This window comes from Penicillium waksmanii (assembly GCF_028829765.1).
Source record: "Penicillium waksmanii strain IBT 27052 chromosome Unknown utg000004l:1.0-5674109.0:1.0-5678898.0, whole genome shotgun sequence".
Lineage (NCBI taxonomy): Eukaryota > Fungi > Ascomycota > Eurotiomycetes > Eurotiales > Aspergillaceae > Penicillium > Penicillium waksmanii.
Window position 1 is genome coordinate 211,214 of NW_026643251.1, and position 17,620 is coordinate 228,833.

The following is a 17,620-nucleotide window of genomic DNA, read 5'->3' on the forward strand; positions in this document are numbered from 1 at the left end:
GGACTTTATCTAGAGTGGTTTGAAAGACCAAACGAATTCTAGACAATCCTGCAGGCCGTCGAGGGACAGTATCCGTGATCGCAAGCGAAACTGCAAAGCCCCAAGTATGAACTATCTTCCCCTGAAAGGGGCGCGCCATGCCATCCGGTACTTGGAGGAGCGGGAATAGACGCTCCATACTGTGTGCAAGTACAAGGTCCAGGGGGGGCAGTATCCATAACGACAGCAGAAATTGCAAAGACCAACATAATTTCCTGGGCCAGTTCCGCCAGTACACACATTACCGCTACCGCCGCCACTGCCACTGCCACCACCTCCCCCAGTAGGAGTACATGGGAGAGTTTGGGTCACTGTTACAGTATTGAACTGTGTGGTGGTAGTGGTGGAAGTTATTGTGTATCCACCACCAGCTGTAGGACAGGTTGTTGGGCAGCCCATTGGCGGAGTGGGAGGTGGAGTCGGAGGCAGGCTGGTGGGAGGAGTCGTAGTCGGTGGGGAACTCGGCGAAGTAGAGCCTATTATAGATGTCTTTGTGGGAGCTGTAGATTCTGGAGGTACTGTACCAAGTGATGGAGTAGCTTGGCAAGTTTGAACCTTAAGGCCTTGGTTGAAAGCTGCCAATCCGTCTGCCTGAAGAGGGTCATTAAACTCGAGTGGCAGCGTTCCAACTAATCTAAAATTAGCAGAGTGTCGTTTTCTATTGGGTTCAGAAGGAAACTATCAAACCATATGCATTGAAGTTGTATAATTCACAGACGCAGCCGTTAATTATTGGTTTCAGACTTGTCCCAGAAAGGACCTGGTTTCCATTGCGAAGAACAGTGAACGATGGAGTCCCAACTTGCATTGGAACCTGCTGAGCAAATGCCCCAGCCGGTGCATCATATTGATAGAGAGTTCCCCCGCTGTTAACCTGCACCGATGCAGGGGATTGGAGAAGGGATACAACGAATATAGCATCCTGCATAGACTGCCAACCGTCTGGTCTGCCCATGAAATAGTTTCCGCTGCCATTGTTTGCTGGAACCATGCATGTATCAGTCGCATCACAGTTCACATCACGTGGGGCTGGTCGATACCAGTAAACCAGCTCATCCGATGTAATGTATTTGGCAGCTGATTTTGCTCCGTCCTTGAAGGCTGCAATATATGGCTTGGAGATGTCTAGCCACCCGTCATGTGGCCTGCCAAGATCAGCAAAGTACATATAGTAGGCAAGGAATTTCTTCATGTCTTACATATCATTTACCCATTTTGATGCCCCGTCATCAGTATGAATGGATTTTAAGGGCCCGATATAGTGTGACTCGCCGTAGTCGTTCCATGTTACGATTTCAATGAAGCGGGGCCCTAGTTCGAGAATTTCATTCCACCGATTATACCACAGTAAATCGGATGGGAATACCCAATTCTTGCTATAGGATACTTCAGGGCCAAAGTGGGTCGAAAACCATGGAGAAACCGCTGTATTATGCCAATAAATCTGTTAACGATAGGTTATGCGAGTATCGCAAAGGGGGTTGAGGCAACCCACGTGCAATGTAAGCCTTTCCGGCGAGAGCATTCACATATACGTTGTCGCCATCTGTGACAGAGACATTTTGTCCCGCTGAAGGAGCCTTGTTTTGGCCGTTATTTGGCCATGCCATCCAATTGAGTAGCCCGTCAACAGAAGATGTACCAGTTCCATATGACGGGTGAAAGTTTGGTGCAAAGAATATTGGCCGTCCAACAGCGTCGCGCAAGGACCCTACATTCAACCCATCACCTGCAAATGACGAGACAAAAACTTTGTTATCGACCATTAGTTGTGCTGGTTTGTCGGCATATTGTGCAATCTTTTGGCCTATGGCAAATGCCTGTCCGGTATTCCACCAGTTGAAATCAAATGATATGAATACTTTCATTGAATTTCTCGCGGCTGAATCATAAGCAAGCTGCAACTGCTGATCCGTATAGGGATCCACCCCGATATTTAATGCGAATGCATCTATACCCAGCGCACTAGCGCGTTTCATATCATCGTCATAATCAGAGGAACTGTGCCGGTCACTGGTAATCCCAATCTAGAGGCCAATATTTCAGGAAAAGGCTGTCTGAATAAAGGAACCATAAGCTCCGTAGCAACTGTAAACGTACCATAAAATGCGCGAAGACGAGACGGTTTGGGGCTTGTCTCTTGCTCTCTCGGATTTCTCCCGAAACACGAGGCACAGCCTGAGCTATGATGCCCAAAAAGGACACCATAACTGCAAGAATATTCGTTATGATCATACTGATTTGAGTTTCGGCTCCAAAAAATAGTAAACTTTTCCGGCTTGAGCCTGAGACATGGTTTCAGAATAAAGTAGTCATTGGAGCTGTTAATAAAGGGATGGGGTATCTGAAGAAATGATGGGAGATCATGGCAGATGATCACCAGGGTGTAACTATATGGAAGATACTCCATTCAAGACGTGCATACTATATGACGACCTTTGGCTTGATCACAGTCTTCCAAAGCGCTATTGGATGTTCTTCAAAGCTTGGAGCAATCTATGTCAGAGTTCACGCGCTCGTCGAGAGGTTACAAGCATCAAAGCCACTATAATATGGAATGTAGAAAGGAGAAGCGCATGCAGCTATCGAAAGAAGCTTCTGCTACCCCTATGGTGCATCTCATAGATATCAGTATCATGTTCGCACTATTGGCCAGATACAGACAAGTGCCAAGGGCACAAGACCTGTTCCCCGTTATTGTTCAGTATATACGTGAGGCTAACATGCTAGTCGGACAGCAATTATGAGCCGTGGACACTATTCTTCCGACGACAGCATGATTGGTTTGATTGTGCAACGACAAAAGTCGCATGCATCAGGCCTCAAAACCTGGCCCTGTCACCCGGCTATGGAGTAACATTCCGAATGTAACCCACGTGCAGACTAGAATATTCCATGATCATGATGGATTTAATGGGGGAAGCATATTTTTGAGTATGATCTTAGCATATTGAACGAGGAAGGGCAAAATACTAGTAGGAGAAGCGGGTGGAGAAGAGATAGTAACCATAGGGTTTGACTAAAGGTTGTCGGTAGATTTCATTTCGCATCTTAGTAATAGTAATAGAAATTATAATACAATAAAATAAAAATACATTCCATTAAAGCGAAAATGGCATGGCAAGTGATAGTCGTACAGCACCCGAATGTGGCAACTTAGCAAGTATAATACAACTTCTGGTGGAAAGGCTAATTTTCCAAAAGGAGGCATAATAGACCGATCATATGAGAACAAAAAGACCCAGAAGGTTGGTATGTAACCTGACTTAATAATGACCTGTATGATAGTTAGTCAACCTCAACTGTTTCATCGTGAATCTTTGAGCGAATGAATTCTTACGTCCAAGTGGCTTGGCTCTCTTCGAGATCGATTTGGCCTGGTCCTGCTTGATCTTGGCCATCCGTGCTCTTGTGTTTCTCTGGTCAGTATTCTTTTGCAATCTCGAACTTCAAAAATAATTACGATAACTCACTCTTCGGCAGCTTCACGCTCAATGCTCTTTACATGATCCCTAGCCTCCTTGACAGCCAATTTAGATGCCATGAGCGCCTTATCTGCGTCTCGCTCTGCAGTTTCAGCGCGGAAAACCTGCTCACGGGCAGCTTGAATTGACGGGTCCTCGGGAGAACGCTGGAAAAGACTATGGTGACGACGGCTATGATGCGATGCGCCAGATTTTGAGGACCTTGAGGACCTCGAAGATCTAGATGAGTGTGCGGAATGGGTGGAACGACTCCCAAACAGTGAGTTGCTGCGGTGGGCCTGATGGGGCTCCTCGATGCTGTGGCCCGAGGAAGATGAGCTCGCGATGGAGTCGCGATGGAAGATCGGCATAATGGATGAGCTTTGATGGAAGGTGGGTACAAAAAGGATTTTTGATTCAATTAGCGAGAATTGTCCAATGATGGGTGGTAACTATTTGCGAGTAGCGGTACTTTGGGGTTTCAAGTTTGGAGTATTCTCGACATGGTCGCCAAGGGTCATTATATAGAGCGGGTTTGCCTTGAGTTGTCATTTCTCCATGTACAACCTTACTGACGTCAAGAAAGCCACGTCGATCAGAGCATCGCTATACGTCGTCAAATCCTTGCATGCCCAATGGGTTTGAGTGGCTGACGTCAATGCGCATTCAACTCGACGGCATGTAGGCGCTTTTAGCCACACCCTCCTCCCTTATGAAGGCGGCCCAAGGGCTGAGAACAAATCAAGGTTGATTCATAACTGAATTTCTAGATGCTGGTCGAATTGAATATCCCATTTCAATTGAGCGCGTATTTTAGCATTGTTGCCGTGCTGTGATGCCTTTCCATTTCCTTCCATTCCCAAGGGCGCTCCCTGCTATATTGCGTCACGTATGCAAATTGTCAAGATAAAATAGATTACCTGCCCAATGAAGGGTCTACCCCGGATTTCCAAGGTTACAATCTTTCCTCGATCGAGAGGCTGATCTAGCCAAAACAAGATCCGAATGTGTCGATCTTTGCCATCAAAGTGTGTGGCGTCCAGAGCGGTCAACAACGTACACACAGCGCGTCATATAACATAGAGTTGAGTGTTTCGATGTTTTGGATTTTAGTAGCGAGTACCAACTGATCGGCAGAATTGGACAGAACCTAATGACTGGCGACGGCAGGGAGAAGCTCTTCTCAGAGGGGCTCGAATGGGTTTCGCTTGAGGTTCAAGCTTGGGAAGAGACCCCAGATGGATTGAAGTGGTCAAAGTACTCATACATGATTCTTCATGGTATGGTATGCGATTGACTCACAACAGGCGCAGACTTCACACTAAGATGGTCTGGCGCGCTTCGTCGCGCGCACTTTCGTAGCAACATGCGTGAAACCCAAAAGGCACATATGATGGAGAATCGGGAATATGATGGACATTGATTTCAACGTGGCAACGACAATAATAGAATCGCCCTAAACAAACACCACTTGGCACATTCACTACAGAGTAACTAATTGAACTAGTTAGTTATTCATACTAGAGTGGAGAGCCAACTTGTGGGTCCTCAACTCGGAAGCCCGAGATCACGTCGACGCCACGATCGCCCGGAAATTGAAATAAAAAGATTGAAAAAAATGGAAAAAAAAAACAAGGAAAAATATTTGATTGATTTCTACAATTGACAAGGAGTTGAGGAGTAGACAGATGGATTATGTTGGACTGCCTGGAGGGCTTTCCAGGCTGGGCGGGTATGACTTTTTGCCTGAGAGACATCAAGCAGATCGCATTTCCCAGAAAACTAGCGAAATCTAGCAGCAATGCCTCTCAAAGCTAGTTGGATGGACGGGAATGAATTTAGCAGAAATGGATTTTCGTGATCAGCCAGGCGAAAAATGGAGTGGCCAACGAGAATAGGGATCACAAGCGTCATCCAGCTCCTTTTATCCAACTTTGTTTTCATAATGTGCTTCAAGGTCAGTGCAGAAGGGAAAGTATGAGGATCGACTCGGTGATTTCTCGCGATAAGAAATACTGATGAGCCTTCTAGAGATAGGCTCAGAGAAAATTTGACAGGAACCACGCGGTGCAGAGGAAACGCCTCAGCCCTGTGGGGAATCCGCCGCGCGGCGTGTGCGTGTGCCATTGAACTAAACCCACCTCCACCACGATGCCAGGCAAAAAATAGCCCTTATTCCGAGCTTCGATCCGGATTTTGCAGTGGCTAAGCAGGCCATCAACGCAAGCACTGGAAGCACTGGAAGCGATCTAGCCAGGCATGAAGGGAGAAAATAGAATCGGTGGAACCATTTGCATAGACGAGGGTGGCGCGTCGTCCCCTCCCCCTTCATGCCGTCAAATACTAGATAATGTCCAATAAACCCTTGATTCATCTCCTTTCCCCCTCATATTATCTCCCAATAACAGATTCCTTCTTCCAACTTGATTAAAAATGAAGAAACCTATTCTCTTTCTTCTGGCTGCGCAATGTGTTCCGGTATTTTGCCAACCTTATAACCATCCTCCATCCGATCTGGCACCATCACTCGAGACTATCAACAGTATCTCTGCTAGCGAGAGCTGTGCGGAGGTAACCCAAGTACTGGAGATTCGGGATCATGAGGACGATGAGAAGGCGAGGCTCTTCGCTCGTGCCACGACCGAAACCACCGACTCAACCACATCAACAACGGAGAGTACGACGACTTCAACGACCAGCACTTCAGAAACCACGACCGCTTCTACTTCTTCGACCACCTCAACCACAACCTCAGACTCGACGACCACATCTTCAACTACTTCCACCTCGACCAGTTCCACCTCGATCAGTTCCACCTCCACTTCTACCTCCACGACATCCACCACCACTTCCACCAGCAGCTCAACAACAACAACAACAAGCACCGCAAGCACAACCACCAGCACTGCAACCAGTACCAGCACGACTAGTGCTGAAGTGAAGGAGTGGAACCGAAAAGGGAATATCGCCGCGGTCGCCTTTTCAGTCAGTCTGATCTCCCTCTTCCTCGGCATCAGCATCGTTCATTGTGCACGGGACCGAGCCAAGTCAAAGCGAATCGCCGCGAGAGAGCTACTGAAAGCTTCCGCAACCTCCGCAGAGCCATTGAGCCATACCAAGACCAACTCGACCGCAAATCTGTTGCCGGATAGCTCGTCGGTGATGTTGAAAGACAATCCCTTTTCCGACAGTCGTCCTCGCACTGCACAGGACCCATCCCCAACACCCAACAACAACTCGCAGGCGGGTGTTGGAGGTACTGAGGCCAGGGAAAATGTGGTCGCGCCAGCTGTCAATCACCAGCAGGAATCGTTGGTTTGATTATGCAGTCAAGAGCACACATGAGGAGGGAAGCAACCAGAGTTTAGCATTGCGTTGCTGTTATAAGCAAGATACCACGATAGGTTCTTTCAAATTCATGTACTTTTCACGATCTCACATCGTTCTTTCTTTCTACCGGCTCATGGATCTCTTCAGATAGATGGTCTCCCCGTCGACCGGCATCGGCACCGAAGCCAGTGACTTTGACCATCCCATGGCACAAACTCAAGCTTTTGGAGAGATTTTTGGCTCACAAACTCGAACATCCGAGGCAGAAAGTTGGCGGCGTATGCGACATCGGTCTCGGTATTGAGTTCTTGAGACCAATATCCAGTGATCCTCAGCAGCTGAGACGGGTTCTTCACGTCTTGGTATAGACATGCGTCTCCGGATTATCCTTCTGAAATCCGGGTTGGTATAGGAGGTTGTGATACCCAGGATTTCAGCAACGGGCGTGTGAAACTCGGATGAGGAGATGGAGCCTGTATCTTTGATATCTCATTGCCAGATCCCGGCGATGGGCAGCATGGCTGCCGGTGAATATGATCGTGTTGCACCAAGTCCAGTGAGAATTGATGTTGATATGGACCGGCCCTCAAAGCTGATTGGGGCCGATGTGGCTATTCTCATCTTCCACTCTATACAAGGGAATATTAGCTGTTTGCTGAAAGTTTACTGTCCAATGTATATCAAACGATCAATGATTAGTGTAAATTTCATCGTATATGCATATAATTAGTATTCAACATGGACCCCAATATATGTTCTGCAAGCTGCTTTGCAAGATGCTCTGCCACCAACATGCTTTTACAATGCGCCTGCGATGAATGCGACCGCAGCGCCCAGGGCGAGCACCGGTGCACCGGTAATTTGCGACATGCCACCGGTACTGGAGCTGGTGGACGAAGCCATCGCGCCTGAGCTCGAGGCCGATGTCTGCGAAGCGGTGGTATCCGAAGTAGCGGTCGTCGAGGACTCAGTGGTAGACGCGGAGGCGGAGGTGTCAGAGGCGGCACCGGTGGTCGCGCCGGCGGTGATGGTCACGGGGAGGGAAGTGATATCGCTGCTCGCCAGGGTGGTTGTGTGTGTTCCGGGGAAGTTGGCATCGGCGCCGCTGTTAATATCCGTACAGACAGCGGTCGTGGTGCCTCCCAAGGAGCAGACCATGCGACCGTAGCTATTTGAAGGGAGAATTGGAGATTAGTCGACTATTCCGATCAATTGAGGGGGAGAGGAGGAGAGGGGGAAGGGTCAATACAAATCTCCCTCGCTTATGGAATATTCCACTTTCTTCGGTCCGGAGGTTAGGAACAGACCCGGCGACACGCCGCAGTCGCTACTATCAGTCCCAGGCGGACAATTGATGCTGTAGGTGGTCGTACCAGCGGTCTGATCCGTACCGAGAGAAGGAATTCATGGTCAGTGGAGGTCGTGTCGATCAGCGGGTCTCAGGGTCTCAACCAACCTGGGCGATGACTGAGGCGACCAAGGCGGTGCCCTCGACGTCGGGAATGAACATCGAGACCACGGAAGATTCCGCAGTCGCGAGGGCAGCCGTTGCCAGAAGAAGAAGGGATTTGATTGCCATTGTGGGAGTTGGATGGGTTAGATTGAGAGGAAAAAGGGGAAGCCTCAGAGGAAAAGAGGGAAAATGAGGGAAAACAACAAGAACTGCGGAGTCACGCGGAAGTTGAACGGCCGATTGGGATTGGTTGGGGGGGAACTCCGAACAGAAGTAGGTGAAGAATATGAGAGTATCAGTGTTATTTCAAGTAGTATTCTTTGAATTTGAGTACTATCTAATACAGCAGCAGCAGTAGTAGTAGTAGTAGTAGTAGTAGTAGTAGTAGTAGTAGTAGTAGTAGTAGTAGTAGTAGGACTCACAGTGGCAGCCAAAGAGTGTAGATATAGGTAGTAGGTATAGTAGTCCGTATAGTTAGTAGTTATGATATACAATCACTACATTTCCTACATCAAAGAACGGGTAATGCACCACTGGCGTTTAGAATGGGACGGTTCTAATCGCAGGTCCGAATCCTACCGCTGTCATCAAGGCACCAAATGTTAAGAGATCGTCCACTCTGAAAATACTTCATTTCTTCAACGCCCTCACCTTGGAACAACGCTGAACTCATGCTGTGCTATGTACCCATACTCCCTACTTATCTGCTTCAAAGACAATCTTCTGGCTTTTCATCTGATTAAAATCATCATATCTGCATCTCCATGGTTAATAGCACTCTCGGGCAAATCGTAGGTGGCACTATCACTTACGCCTGTACTGCCTGAGAAAGCGGGCGAATATCCTCGGCCATGAAACTGGGGACCTTGTGAGACTCGGAATCGGAACGACGGTGGTAATATTATCAGGTTTAGAGAGAGGGGAAAAGTTGATCACTTACTTCAATGTCTCTTGCTTCTTCACCAACAGCTCCATCGCTTCCCCAAAGATGCCTGCCGAGGTTAGCCTTCATCCAGACTGGCAAAGGAAGCTCGAGTAACCAAGACTCGGATTTGAATGATGAAAAGAAAAGAAAAAAGTTACACTTACTGCGAACAGGACAGCGTCCCATCTGGATCCGCAGATTCTTGCCATATGCCTCATTGCCCGTCCAGGGAATCTCGCCATTATGCACACCCACACTCGACAAGACTCCCCACGGACGAAGCAGTTCAAATCCCATCCGGAGAGCACTGCTATGACCAACCACCTCGATCACCACATCGGCACCCCGGCCCTCCGTGATGGTCTTGACTCGCTCTCTCAGCCCGGCCTCATCCTCTGCAAAGTTCCACGGCTCCGCACCAAGACTCTCCGCTAACTGTAGACGAGAGGGGATGCTGTCGATCGCGATCAAGTGCTTGGGACGATACTCCAGCGCACTCACAAGGGCACAAATTCCGACCGGACCACATCCAAACAAAAGTACCGTACTATTCTGGATCGCCTTGGGCTCTAGCGAGCGGAACCCATTACTCGCCGCAAAGTACCCGGTCGGAAAGATATCGGCCATGAGCACTAACTTCTTCTCATCGATTGCCGCGGGGGCCTGGAACAGAGTCGACTCGGCGAGCGGGATTCGAACATACTCTGCCTGGCCGCCATCCAGAACAGGGCTGCCGTATAGCAGGCCGTTGGCGCATCGGGAGGAGAACCCGCTCTCGCAATAGAAACATTTGCCGCAGCTGACGGTGAAAGGTGAGACGACGAGATCACCCGGCTTGAAGGATTGGATATCTGCACCGGTTTCGACAACTTCGCCTGTGAACTCGTGGCCCATGATGAAGCCCGTTCCCGATGGTTGATGGCCACGGAAGACGTGCAGTTCACTGAAGATGATTAGCAGCGTACAGCAGAGATCTCAAAAACACAACAAGGTAAAGTCAAGATGGGTGTGAAGATCGCGGAAATAGAAATGCTTACCTGCCGCAGAGTGCGGTGTACCTCACTTTCAGAATCACATCGGTCGGCGCTTGAATCTGAGGTCGAGGGCGCTGTTCCAGGGCGACCTGAAGCGGTCCTTTGAAGACAACAGCCTGCATGGTGGTGGACATGGTTCTGGATGCAAATAAAGCTCCAAGTCGATCGATGTTGATGATGTGAAGTTGTTGAGGAGGGGTCGAATTTCCCCACACTTTTGTACTTCCCCAGAATCACATCGGCGGGACCTCGGCTGTCGTCGGTCTTGCATTCGGCTGTATAGCTCACTTCTTGGTTCCCTTGTCGACAGTGCTTGATAGATATGATTTTGAGTTGTAGGGGTATGAGCAAGATAATACGAGTAGAGAATACATTCTAGTGATATTCTAAAAGGCTTTCCTGATCGTCGGGGAGTGGGGTGGGTGGATTTGTGGTCGGTACACAGTGCCAGGCAGGTGGAAGGAGTATACAAATGTGGAACAGATGAAGATCCAACAGATAAGAGCGAGCTAATAATGCGATGGGGCAGTCTAGTTAGAGTTTTGAATTTACCCTCAGATGCTCCTTGTAGAACCTCTCCAGAGTCCAGTCTGCACAGGTACTCCTTTGGCATGTGGGCATCTTGACTCAACCCGGTCAAAGAACTATCAAGTACCCATCTTCCACCGCTGTACCCTTTATCTGTTGTAGTCAAACTGCCCAGTTTACCATCTAATACTAGTAGTATATACCAGATTAGATCCTTGGGCTAGAGTTCGACAGAAGTGACCAAGGCTTGAGTCCGATTGGCGATGTAACCGAGACGCCACTGATGGTGTGTCCACAATGATCAGGGGCAGTTTGAGTCATGCTTGTAACACTTCATCCAACATTCAACAGAAGTGCGCGTCTCATTTGACCCACTTGTTACTCAAACGGGTTCGGATAAATATCGCAAGGCTCTCCGAATCAAATTCAACTGGAAGGCCGAAGGAAGTACCCAAAAGGGAAACGGGAAATACAGGGTTGCATGATCTCTGCACTCTAGTCAGCCTGGGGATTGCTGAGATAAATAGTACAAACAGAATGAACAGTATCCTGTTGTATAGGTCAACTTCGTACTAGTAGTATATGCGCAAGGGACTTTGTTTATAGCGTTGTGCTGTACAAAAGGCAATCAGGAATGTCCTCTTCCTCTTCCTCAACCCCGGCATACCTTCTAGATGATCCCCTCGGGCTTCTTAAATCCGAAACCTGAGAAGCTTTGAGAGGTCACTGCCCGACCGCCACCCCTCGCTAGGATTGGAGGGAGGAAGCACCAGCACCCCGCTAGACTAGGGGGGTTGCACCCCATGGATGTCCAAGGTTTGCAAGCTTTGGCATCCAAAGGACGGCAAGTGAATTAGATTGGTTGACCAAGCACTGGCCGCCTCGCGTGGATGCGTCTACACCTCGAATGGCTTAGGGGGGGGAAGGAAAATCTCGGCTGGCTTGCGGATGGACAACGACAGCCGGACGCCACAGGCCAAGCTTTGCCTTGGCTTGAAGTATGAAGTGCGTCAACATCATGATATTCAAAATTCTGCGAGCATTTCTTCGTCGAGTCTTGAATTATCTGGAAACATGAATACTCGCACACGAAAAACGAGGGGTTCAGACTGTCATCTGGGGAGCGGGGTGGGTCGCATTTTCCCATGGGGGCCGCACGAGCACCGGCCGGACATTGGTCCATCAATAAAGGAAAATTGGGGCAACGATCAAGTACCAGACAAGTAACAGGCCATCCGACTTGAAGGGTCGACCACTTGCATCCCAGTACTACATCGCATCAAACTAAAACGAGTCCGAGTCTCGTTGGTGCGCGTTTCCTTCGAACCAGTCCCGGGCCCGATTCGTGAGGTCTCTGCGTGACTGGTCTGATATATAATATCCCTCCACCCCACCCTCCCTGTCCTGGGAAGTTTCACCTTGGCCAGGTGAATCTGATCTTTACCCACCGTCATCATGATGGTCATCGGAAACATCTATGTGATCGCCTCCGTCGCCGTCGTCGGCGGCGGACTGTTTGGATTCGATATTGCTTCCATGTCAGCCCAGCTGACGGAGAATTCTTATAAATGTTACTTCAATCAGGGTCCGAATGGCCCTCCTTTCAGTTATGATAATCCCGAAAAAGGGTGCAGTGGTCCTCGCTCGCTCGTTCAGGGTGGTATCACTGCTTCCATGGCCGCGGGGTCGTGGCTCGGTGCTTTGATTTCTGGGTTTGTGTCTGATATTCTCGGTCGTAAATATGCAATCATGTCTGGTTGCGTGATTTGGTAAGTTTCAAGTTGTTGATCCTGGATAAAAGAGAGTGCTCATGAATGTCAATATTCAGGGTCGTCGGGTCCGTCATCATCTGTGCCTCGCAGAATATCGGTATGCTGATTGTCGGTCGCATCATCAACGGTATCGCCGTTGGTATCGAATCCGCACAGGTCCCTGTCTATATCTCGGAGTTGTCCCCACCTTCTAAGCGTGGACGATTTGTGGGTATGCAACAGTGGGCCATCACTTGGGGTATTTTGATTATGTACTAGTAAGTGCTCCGATATGATCCATGTGCTTTCTTCCCCTCATGATATCAGCTGCTTACACGATTAGTATCTCCTACGGTTGTGCTTTCATTGGTGGGTCGGACGTAGACAACTGGAGTGCTGCCTCCTGGCGTGTTCCCTGGGGTTTGCAAATGGTCCCTGCCGTTCTCCTCTTCTTTGCGATGATGTTCCTCCCCGAATCCCCCCCGTTGGCTGGCTCGCAAGGATCGCTGGGAGGAGGCTCATGAAGTCCTGGCATTGGTTCACGGTAAAGGTGACCGAAACCACGCCTTCGTCACTTTGGAGTTGCAGGACATCCGCGAGCAGTGCGAGCTGGAGCGCACCTTCAATGACGCCGGATACCTTGACCTGTTCAAGCCTCGGATGCTGAACCGAACCATGGTGGGTCTGTTCACGCAGATCTGGTCCCAGCTGACTGGAATGAACGTGATGAGTGAGTTCTCCGAGAATGATACATAGCATGGCGACTGGGATTTCCCTCTCCCTCGGAGCAACCTGCTGACTGGATGGACAGTGTACTACATCGGATATGTTTTCGGCATGGCAGGCTACACAGGCAACGCCACTCTGCTAGCTTCGTCCATTCAATACATCATCAACGTCGTGATGACGCTACCCGCCCTGATCTGGCAAGATCGCTGGGGTCGGCGACCGACGATGTTGGTCGGTGCCTTGTTGATGTGCATCTTTATGTTTGCCAATGCCGGAATTCTCGGTGCCCACGCTGAGATCCTGGCCATGGATGATCGTACCTCTCCCGAGCAGTCGATGAGTGTTAAGGGCGCGGCAGCCAAGGGATTGATTGCTTGCACTTATCTGTTCGTGGCTTCGTATGCGCCGACCTGGGGACCGGTCTCATGGACCTACCCACCAGAGTTGTATCCCCTGCGACTGCGGTCCAAGGGAGTGTCTCTGTCGACCTCTGGTAACTGGGCCTTTAACACGGCACTAGGATTGTTCACCCCGCCGGCGTTTGAGAACATCACCTGGCGGACTTATGTGCTGTTTGGAGTGTTCAATGCGGCGATGTTCATCCATGTTTTCTTCATGTTCCCGGAGACGGCAGGTAAGACTCTGGAAGAGACGGAGGCGATGTTTGAGGATCCGAATGGACCTAAGTATCTGGGCACACCGGCCTGGAAGACGCGAGTGATTACCAACCGAACCGTGGCTCTGGAACACGGTGATTTGGAGACAGTCAAGGGTCGTGAGGAGGTAGCGCCGACGGTCAACATGACGGAGAAGACTGAAGCTCATGCATAGGAAGTTGTGGAAGTTGTGGAAGTAAAGAGGATAAGAGTGTACTAAAGAGTAGAAGCTTGAGTGTGTCAAGCTTGTTGGGGGAGTGGAGGAAGCGGAGAAGAAGTGAAGTGTCAAGAGATATCGTGCTACTAGTAGTATAGTAGCAGTGCTTGGGTGACAAGTCTACTCTGCTTCAAGCTTGTAGTTTCGCAGTGATAATATGAACATCAATACTACTACTATGTATACTCAATACTGTACCTAAGTACCTATGCCCGGGTAATGTATATTTATTAACCACATACTCTAGTATCTACTAATAGTAGTATCTAGAGTATCCCGCGTAGATCGTATACTACACCACAATGCTAAGTGACGGTAAATCGAACTCCCAAAACGGCAACACTCGACGCCAGTTTAAGCGTTCATTTTACTGAAATCTTAGCCATAATTGCATCACGTGATCTAAACCAAGCATCCTCATCGTTTGGTCCGGGATTGCTCCCTGAGCGCTCATGGCTACTCAGGGATCAAATCCACCGTACCCAGGGCACTCTGGGTAGACGATCAGGCACGTCATCAGAATATCTGTTCTCTGTGATCCGATTGTAACCGCTTATACAAATGTTAAAGGATCTCTTTGTCAGGTCAGTTTTTGAGTCTAGTCAAGATTTCGACGATACATGAATAGCCCATGCTCCGACCTTGGAGTATTTTTTTTATCAAGATATTCATTTGAAGCTCTTTCTTTCAACTATCATATCGGCTATGATATCGCTTTGCCTTTGGCTCGGTCGCTCGCTTCTTTTCTGATTCTGTTTGATTATGCGACGATAATCTTCCTCTTCGAATACCCCCTCATCTGCCTACCAATTATCTATTTTTCGCCGCCTTTCTACAACAATTTCTGACGCCTTCATCTTCGTCTCTCTCGTTGAATTTATAGTTTACTTCCTGCGCTAGACATCAAAAATATATCGTTCCTTGAATCTGCTGCCACCAGAACGGCCAAAAAGCCTAGTCCCGAGTACTCCCAGCGACACCATCATGATGTGCCACGTAGAATAGAACACTGACCCACAATATACACCGATCTTGGCAGAATAATTTCGGCCTTGTTGAGCTCTGTTGATTGAGGTTTCCTGTCCGCAATGCGTTGACCCATTGGACCACAAGAGCTCGTTGCAGCTACCATATAGTAATCAAATAGGTATTTGCCTCGTCAGCGACGATGGCCTTCCCCAGGAGGAATGAATAGTAATATACATAATCAGATAGTTTGATACGTGGTGTCGGCGCCTTCCACTGTAGCGTCTGGCAATTGGCCAAGCAAAGAATTGGGGAAAGGACCGTAGCCCATCGTATGTTCGGCAGGTATTGAAATATTCAGCCGAAGCTGAGGATCAAGATTTGAACCCATGAGAGTCGATCTCGTTTGAGGGCTCAACGTGTCCTGTACGTCGAGCATCACTTCCGGTCCGTAAGAAATGTCCTGGGCGGGGAATGCTGGAAGCCAGAGATCTTCGTCCGTTGCAGTGCCCATATTATTCCCCCATTCGTAAACAGGTGGATCAGTGGAGATTGCACTGGAGGCCCTTTCGCCTTTGGTATGTGCTCGGGGAATGTCATTTGCAGGCCGCGCATAGTCAAAGTCTTTTGACTTTTGACCAGGGAATAGTGAATCGAGTTGGCTGGAGACTTGGCGGTCAAGAATCCTTTTGATCCGCGCTCGGATGATCTCAATGCTTCGATCCAGACCAGGCATAGCCGCGGCAGTACGTTGAAGTACGTCCAGCAGAAATTTTAATTCTGTCCAAGCTGACTGATATGATTGTGAGGATTGCGATCCTGCCTCCGATGTTTCTAGTTGATATACAGCAGTTGTAGCAGCCATATAAGTGCAATAACTGTTCATGTATGTGATATGATGATATCCAAAAGTATAAATATACATTTTGAGAAGATTGTATATCGCGGTGGTTGCCCCTTGACATATCTTCCAGCTCTCTCGGATCGCAGCAGAGGAAGGTACATCCCCGCCTGCAACATGAGGCCGATGAAGAAGAATCAGGGCATTGTGATACATCAGGTTGAGCGAAGTGATGTGCGGCGGTGGACTCTTTTGAGGCATATCATTGCACGGTATATGTAGGAACGATGGCAAAGATGAGTGCCAATCCTGTAGCTCCTTTTTGATCTCGATAAAGACAGTCATTCGTGGATCTGGGGAATTGTCCGAGTGTCTGGCGGACTGCGAGCTGTAGAGTTCTAGCATCACTCGCGTGAGAATTTTGCAGAGTTTGCATAGCTCTGTGAAGCAGGACATAACATGGCCTGGGGTTGGGGGATATGGGGGGGAGCTCTCCAGACTTTGGGTCGGGTCCATAAAATGGTACCCAGGGATCATGGTCAGTGAAGTCGTCCAGAAACTCCAATGATACGTTTTCAGCGCCCATCACGAAATTTGGCATCCTCCCTAGGTACAAGCTGATATGCTTGTCCCAGGCGTACATGCTCCAAAAGAGACGTTTTCTGATCTCAATATCCTCTGATGAGAGCGAGGTAGAATATTGTTGGAGTTTGTCGGGAGAGACGTGTAGGCCAAGATCAATGGCCATACGAAAAGCCATGCCGGAATAGAGCCATGCAGAGGAAGACTGACCACAAGCAACATCTCGAGCTGATTGCTGGAGTAATGCTTGGATTGTAGGAATAGCAGGGGGATTCAAAGTTTCCATGGCCAGCAAGGCCTTTGCCTCTGCCATCAAACGGTCCGAAAGTTCCTGAAACGACTCTCTATGACTATCCGGGCTCCACACCATATCTGGTGACCGGATAAATCGACAACTGTGAGCATAAAGCACCTTTACAAGGGTTGAAGAGCAATGTGTAGCGGATCGATCCCCACGCGCAAGTAGAGGCATATCTCTCGTGAAAGCGGGGCGGTAGACGAAAACAAAACTCGGATGCAACCAGCACCAGTGTAGCTGCAGTAAAGTACTGGCGAGATCATAGGATAAATTTGCCAATGACTGGGATGCATCCAAGTTCATAATTTCTAAGCCTTTTTGTGTGGCAGCATTGTCCACCAGTTCTTGTCTGATATCTGCTGCTCGGCTTTTGTCTGTCGATGACGATAACAGGGATGCAACATACAATGGCTGAGAATTCTTCTGCGGTAGATCTTCATGTATAGCAGATGTCTGGTTATGGTAGCCAACATCGCCCAGCGCATCCAGACTTATAGAGTCGCCGCGTTGGTTGCTGAAAGTCGAGCCAGCAAAAGACGGGCTGGATGGAGAGGTTGACTGTGTGCTAGCATTGCGCTCCAGCTCACAAATGCGAGATTGCAACGAGCGCACATAGGCAAGCGAGGGCGACTTATCATAGTGGCAAGGCGAAGCACTGGCGACACAAGCGGAGCAGCTCGGCGAAGCCCCGTCGCATTTGCTTTTCCGCCGCCTACAAGTCGAGCATACGATTTTCTGATGCCTCACCATGGCTTCATGGCAAAAGTGAAGCGGCGAATCACGCTTTCACCAAGTCTACTCAGCAGA

The 17,620-nt window shown here is 49.0% G+C and overlaps 9 protein-coding genes across 9 annotated transcripts; 3 read left to right on the forward strand and 6 right to left on the reverse strand.

Annotated features, from left to right (window-relative positions):
• Window positions 1-38: 38 nt before the first annotated feature.
• N7481_002945 (glycoside hydrolase family 71 protein) lies at window positions 39-2,274 on the reverse strand (the record flags this gene model as incomplete). Its single annotated transcript, XM_057262164.1, has 6 exons — window positions 39-179; window positions 247-668; window positions 727-1,184; window positions 1,239-1,464; window positions 1,535-2,066; window positions 2,140-2,274. The coding sequence occupies 6 exons, from the start codon at window positions 2,272-2,274 to the stop codon at window positions 39-41; spliced, it is 1,914 nt and encodes a 637-aa protein (XP_057123825.1).
• Window positions 2,275-3,305: 1,031 nt separating this feature from the next.
• Window positions 3,306-3,874, reverse strand: N7481_002946 (uncharacterized protein; the record flags this gene model as incomplete). Its single annotated transcript, XM_057262165.1, has 3 exons — window positions 3,306-3,316; window positions 3,380-3,447; window positions 3,513-3,874. The coding sequence occupies 3 exons, from the start codon at window positions 3,872-3,874 to the stop codon at window positions 3,306-3,308; spliced, it is 441 nt and encodes a 146-aa protein (XP_057123826.1).
• A 782-nt stretch (window positions 3,875-4,656) lies between these two features.
• N7481_002947 (uncharacterized protein) lies at window positions 4,657-4,926 on the forward strand (the record flags this gene model as incomplete). The annotated part of the gene is made up of 2 exons (XM_057262166.1): window positions 4,657-4,783; window positions 4,811-4,926. 2 exons carry the CDS (start codon window positions 4,657-4,659, stop codon window positions 4,924-4,926), a joined length of 243 nt encoding a protein of 80 aa, XP_057123827.1.
• A 1,010-nt stretch (window positions 4,927-5,936) lies between these two features.
• Window positions 5,937-6,824, forward strand: N7481_002948 (uncharacterized protein; the record flags this gene model as incomplete). Its single annotated transcript, XM_057262167.1, has 1 exon — window positions 5,937-6,824. The coding sequence occupies one exon, from the start codon at window positions 5,937-5,939 to the stop codon at window positions 6,822-6,824; it is 888 nt and encodes a 295-aa protein (XP_057123828.1).
• An 807-nt stretch (window positions 6,825-7,631) lies between these two features.
• N7481_002949 (putative GPI anchored protein) lies at window positions 7,632-8,412 on the reverse strand (the record flags this gene model as incomplete). The annotated part of the gene is made up of 3 exons (XM_057262168.1): window positions 7,632-8,001; window positions 8,083-8,213; window positions 8,290-8,412. 3 exons carry the CDS (start codon window positions 8,410-8,412, stop codon window positions 7,632-7,634), a joined length of 624 nt encoding a protein of 207 aa, XP_057123829.1.
• A 570-nt stretch (window positions 8,413-8,982) lies between these two features.
• Window positions 8,983-10,379, reverse strand: N7481_002950 (alcohol dehydrogenase family protein; the record flags this gene model as incomplete). Its single annotated transcript, XM_057262169.1, has 5 exons — window positions 8,983-9,040; window positions 9,099-9,143; window positions 9,227-9,278; window positions 9,376-10,154; window positions 10,249-10,379. 5 exons carry the CDS (start codon window positions 10,377-10,379, stop codon window positions 8,983-8,985), a joined length of 1,065 nt encoding a protein of 354 aa, XP_057123830.1.
• Window positions 10,380-12,228: 1,849 nt separating this feature from the next.
• Window positions 12,229-14,084, forward strand: N7481_002951 (sugar porter family MFS transporter; the record flags this gene model as incomplete). The annotated part of the gene is made up of 5 exons (XM_057262170.1): window positions 12,229-12,542; window positions 12,602-12,802; window positions 12,868-12,955; window positions 13,026-13,254; window positions 13,336-14,084. 5 exons carry the CDS (start codon window positions 12,229-12,231, stop codon window positions 14,082-14,084), a joined length of 1,581 nt encoding a protein of 526 aa, XP_057123831.1.
• Window positions 14,085-15,333: 1,249 nt separating this feature from the next.
• On the reverse strand, window positions 15,334-15,957 carry N7481_002952 (uncharacterized protein; the record flags this gene model as incomplete). The annotated part of the gene is made up of 1 exon (XM_057262171.1): window positions 15,334-15,957. The coding sequence occupies one exon, from the start codon at window positions 15,955-15,957 to the stop codon at window positions 15,334-15,336; it is 624 nt and encodes a 207-aa protein (XP_057123832.1).
• A 238-nt stretch (window positions 15,958-16,195) lies between these two features.
• Window positions 16,196-17,563, reverse strand: N7481_002953 (uncharacterized protein; the record flags this gene model as incomplete). The annotated part of the gene is made up of 1 exon (XM_057262172.1): window positions 16,196-17,563. The coding sequence occupies one exon, from the start codon at window positions 17,561-17,563 to the stop codon at window positions 16,196-16,198; it is 1,368 nt and encodes a 455-aa protein (XP_057123833.1).
• Between the last annotated feature and the right edge of the window lie 57 nt (window positions 17,564-17,620).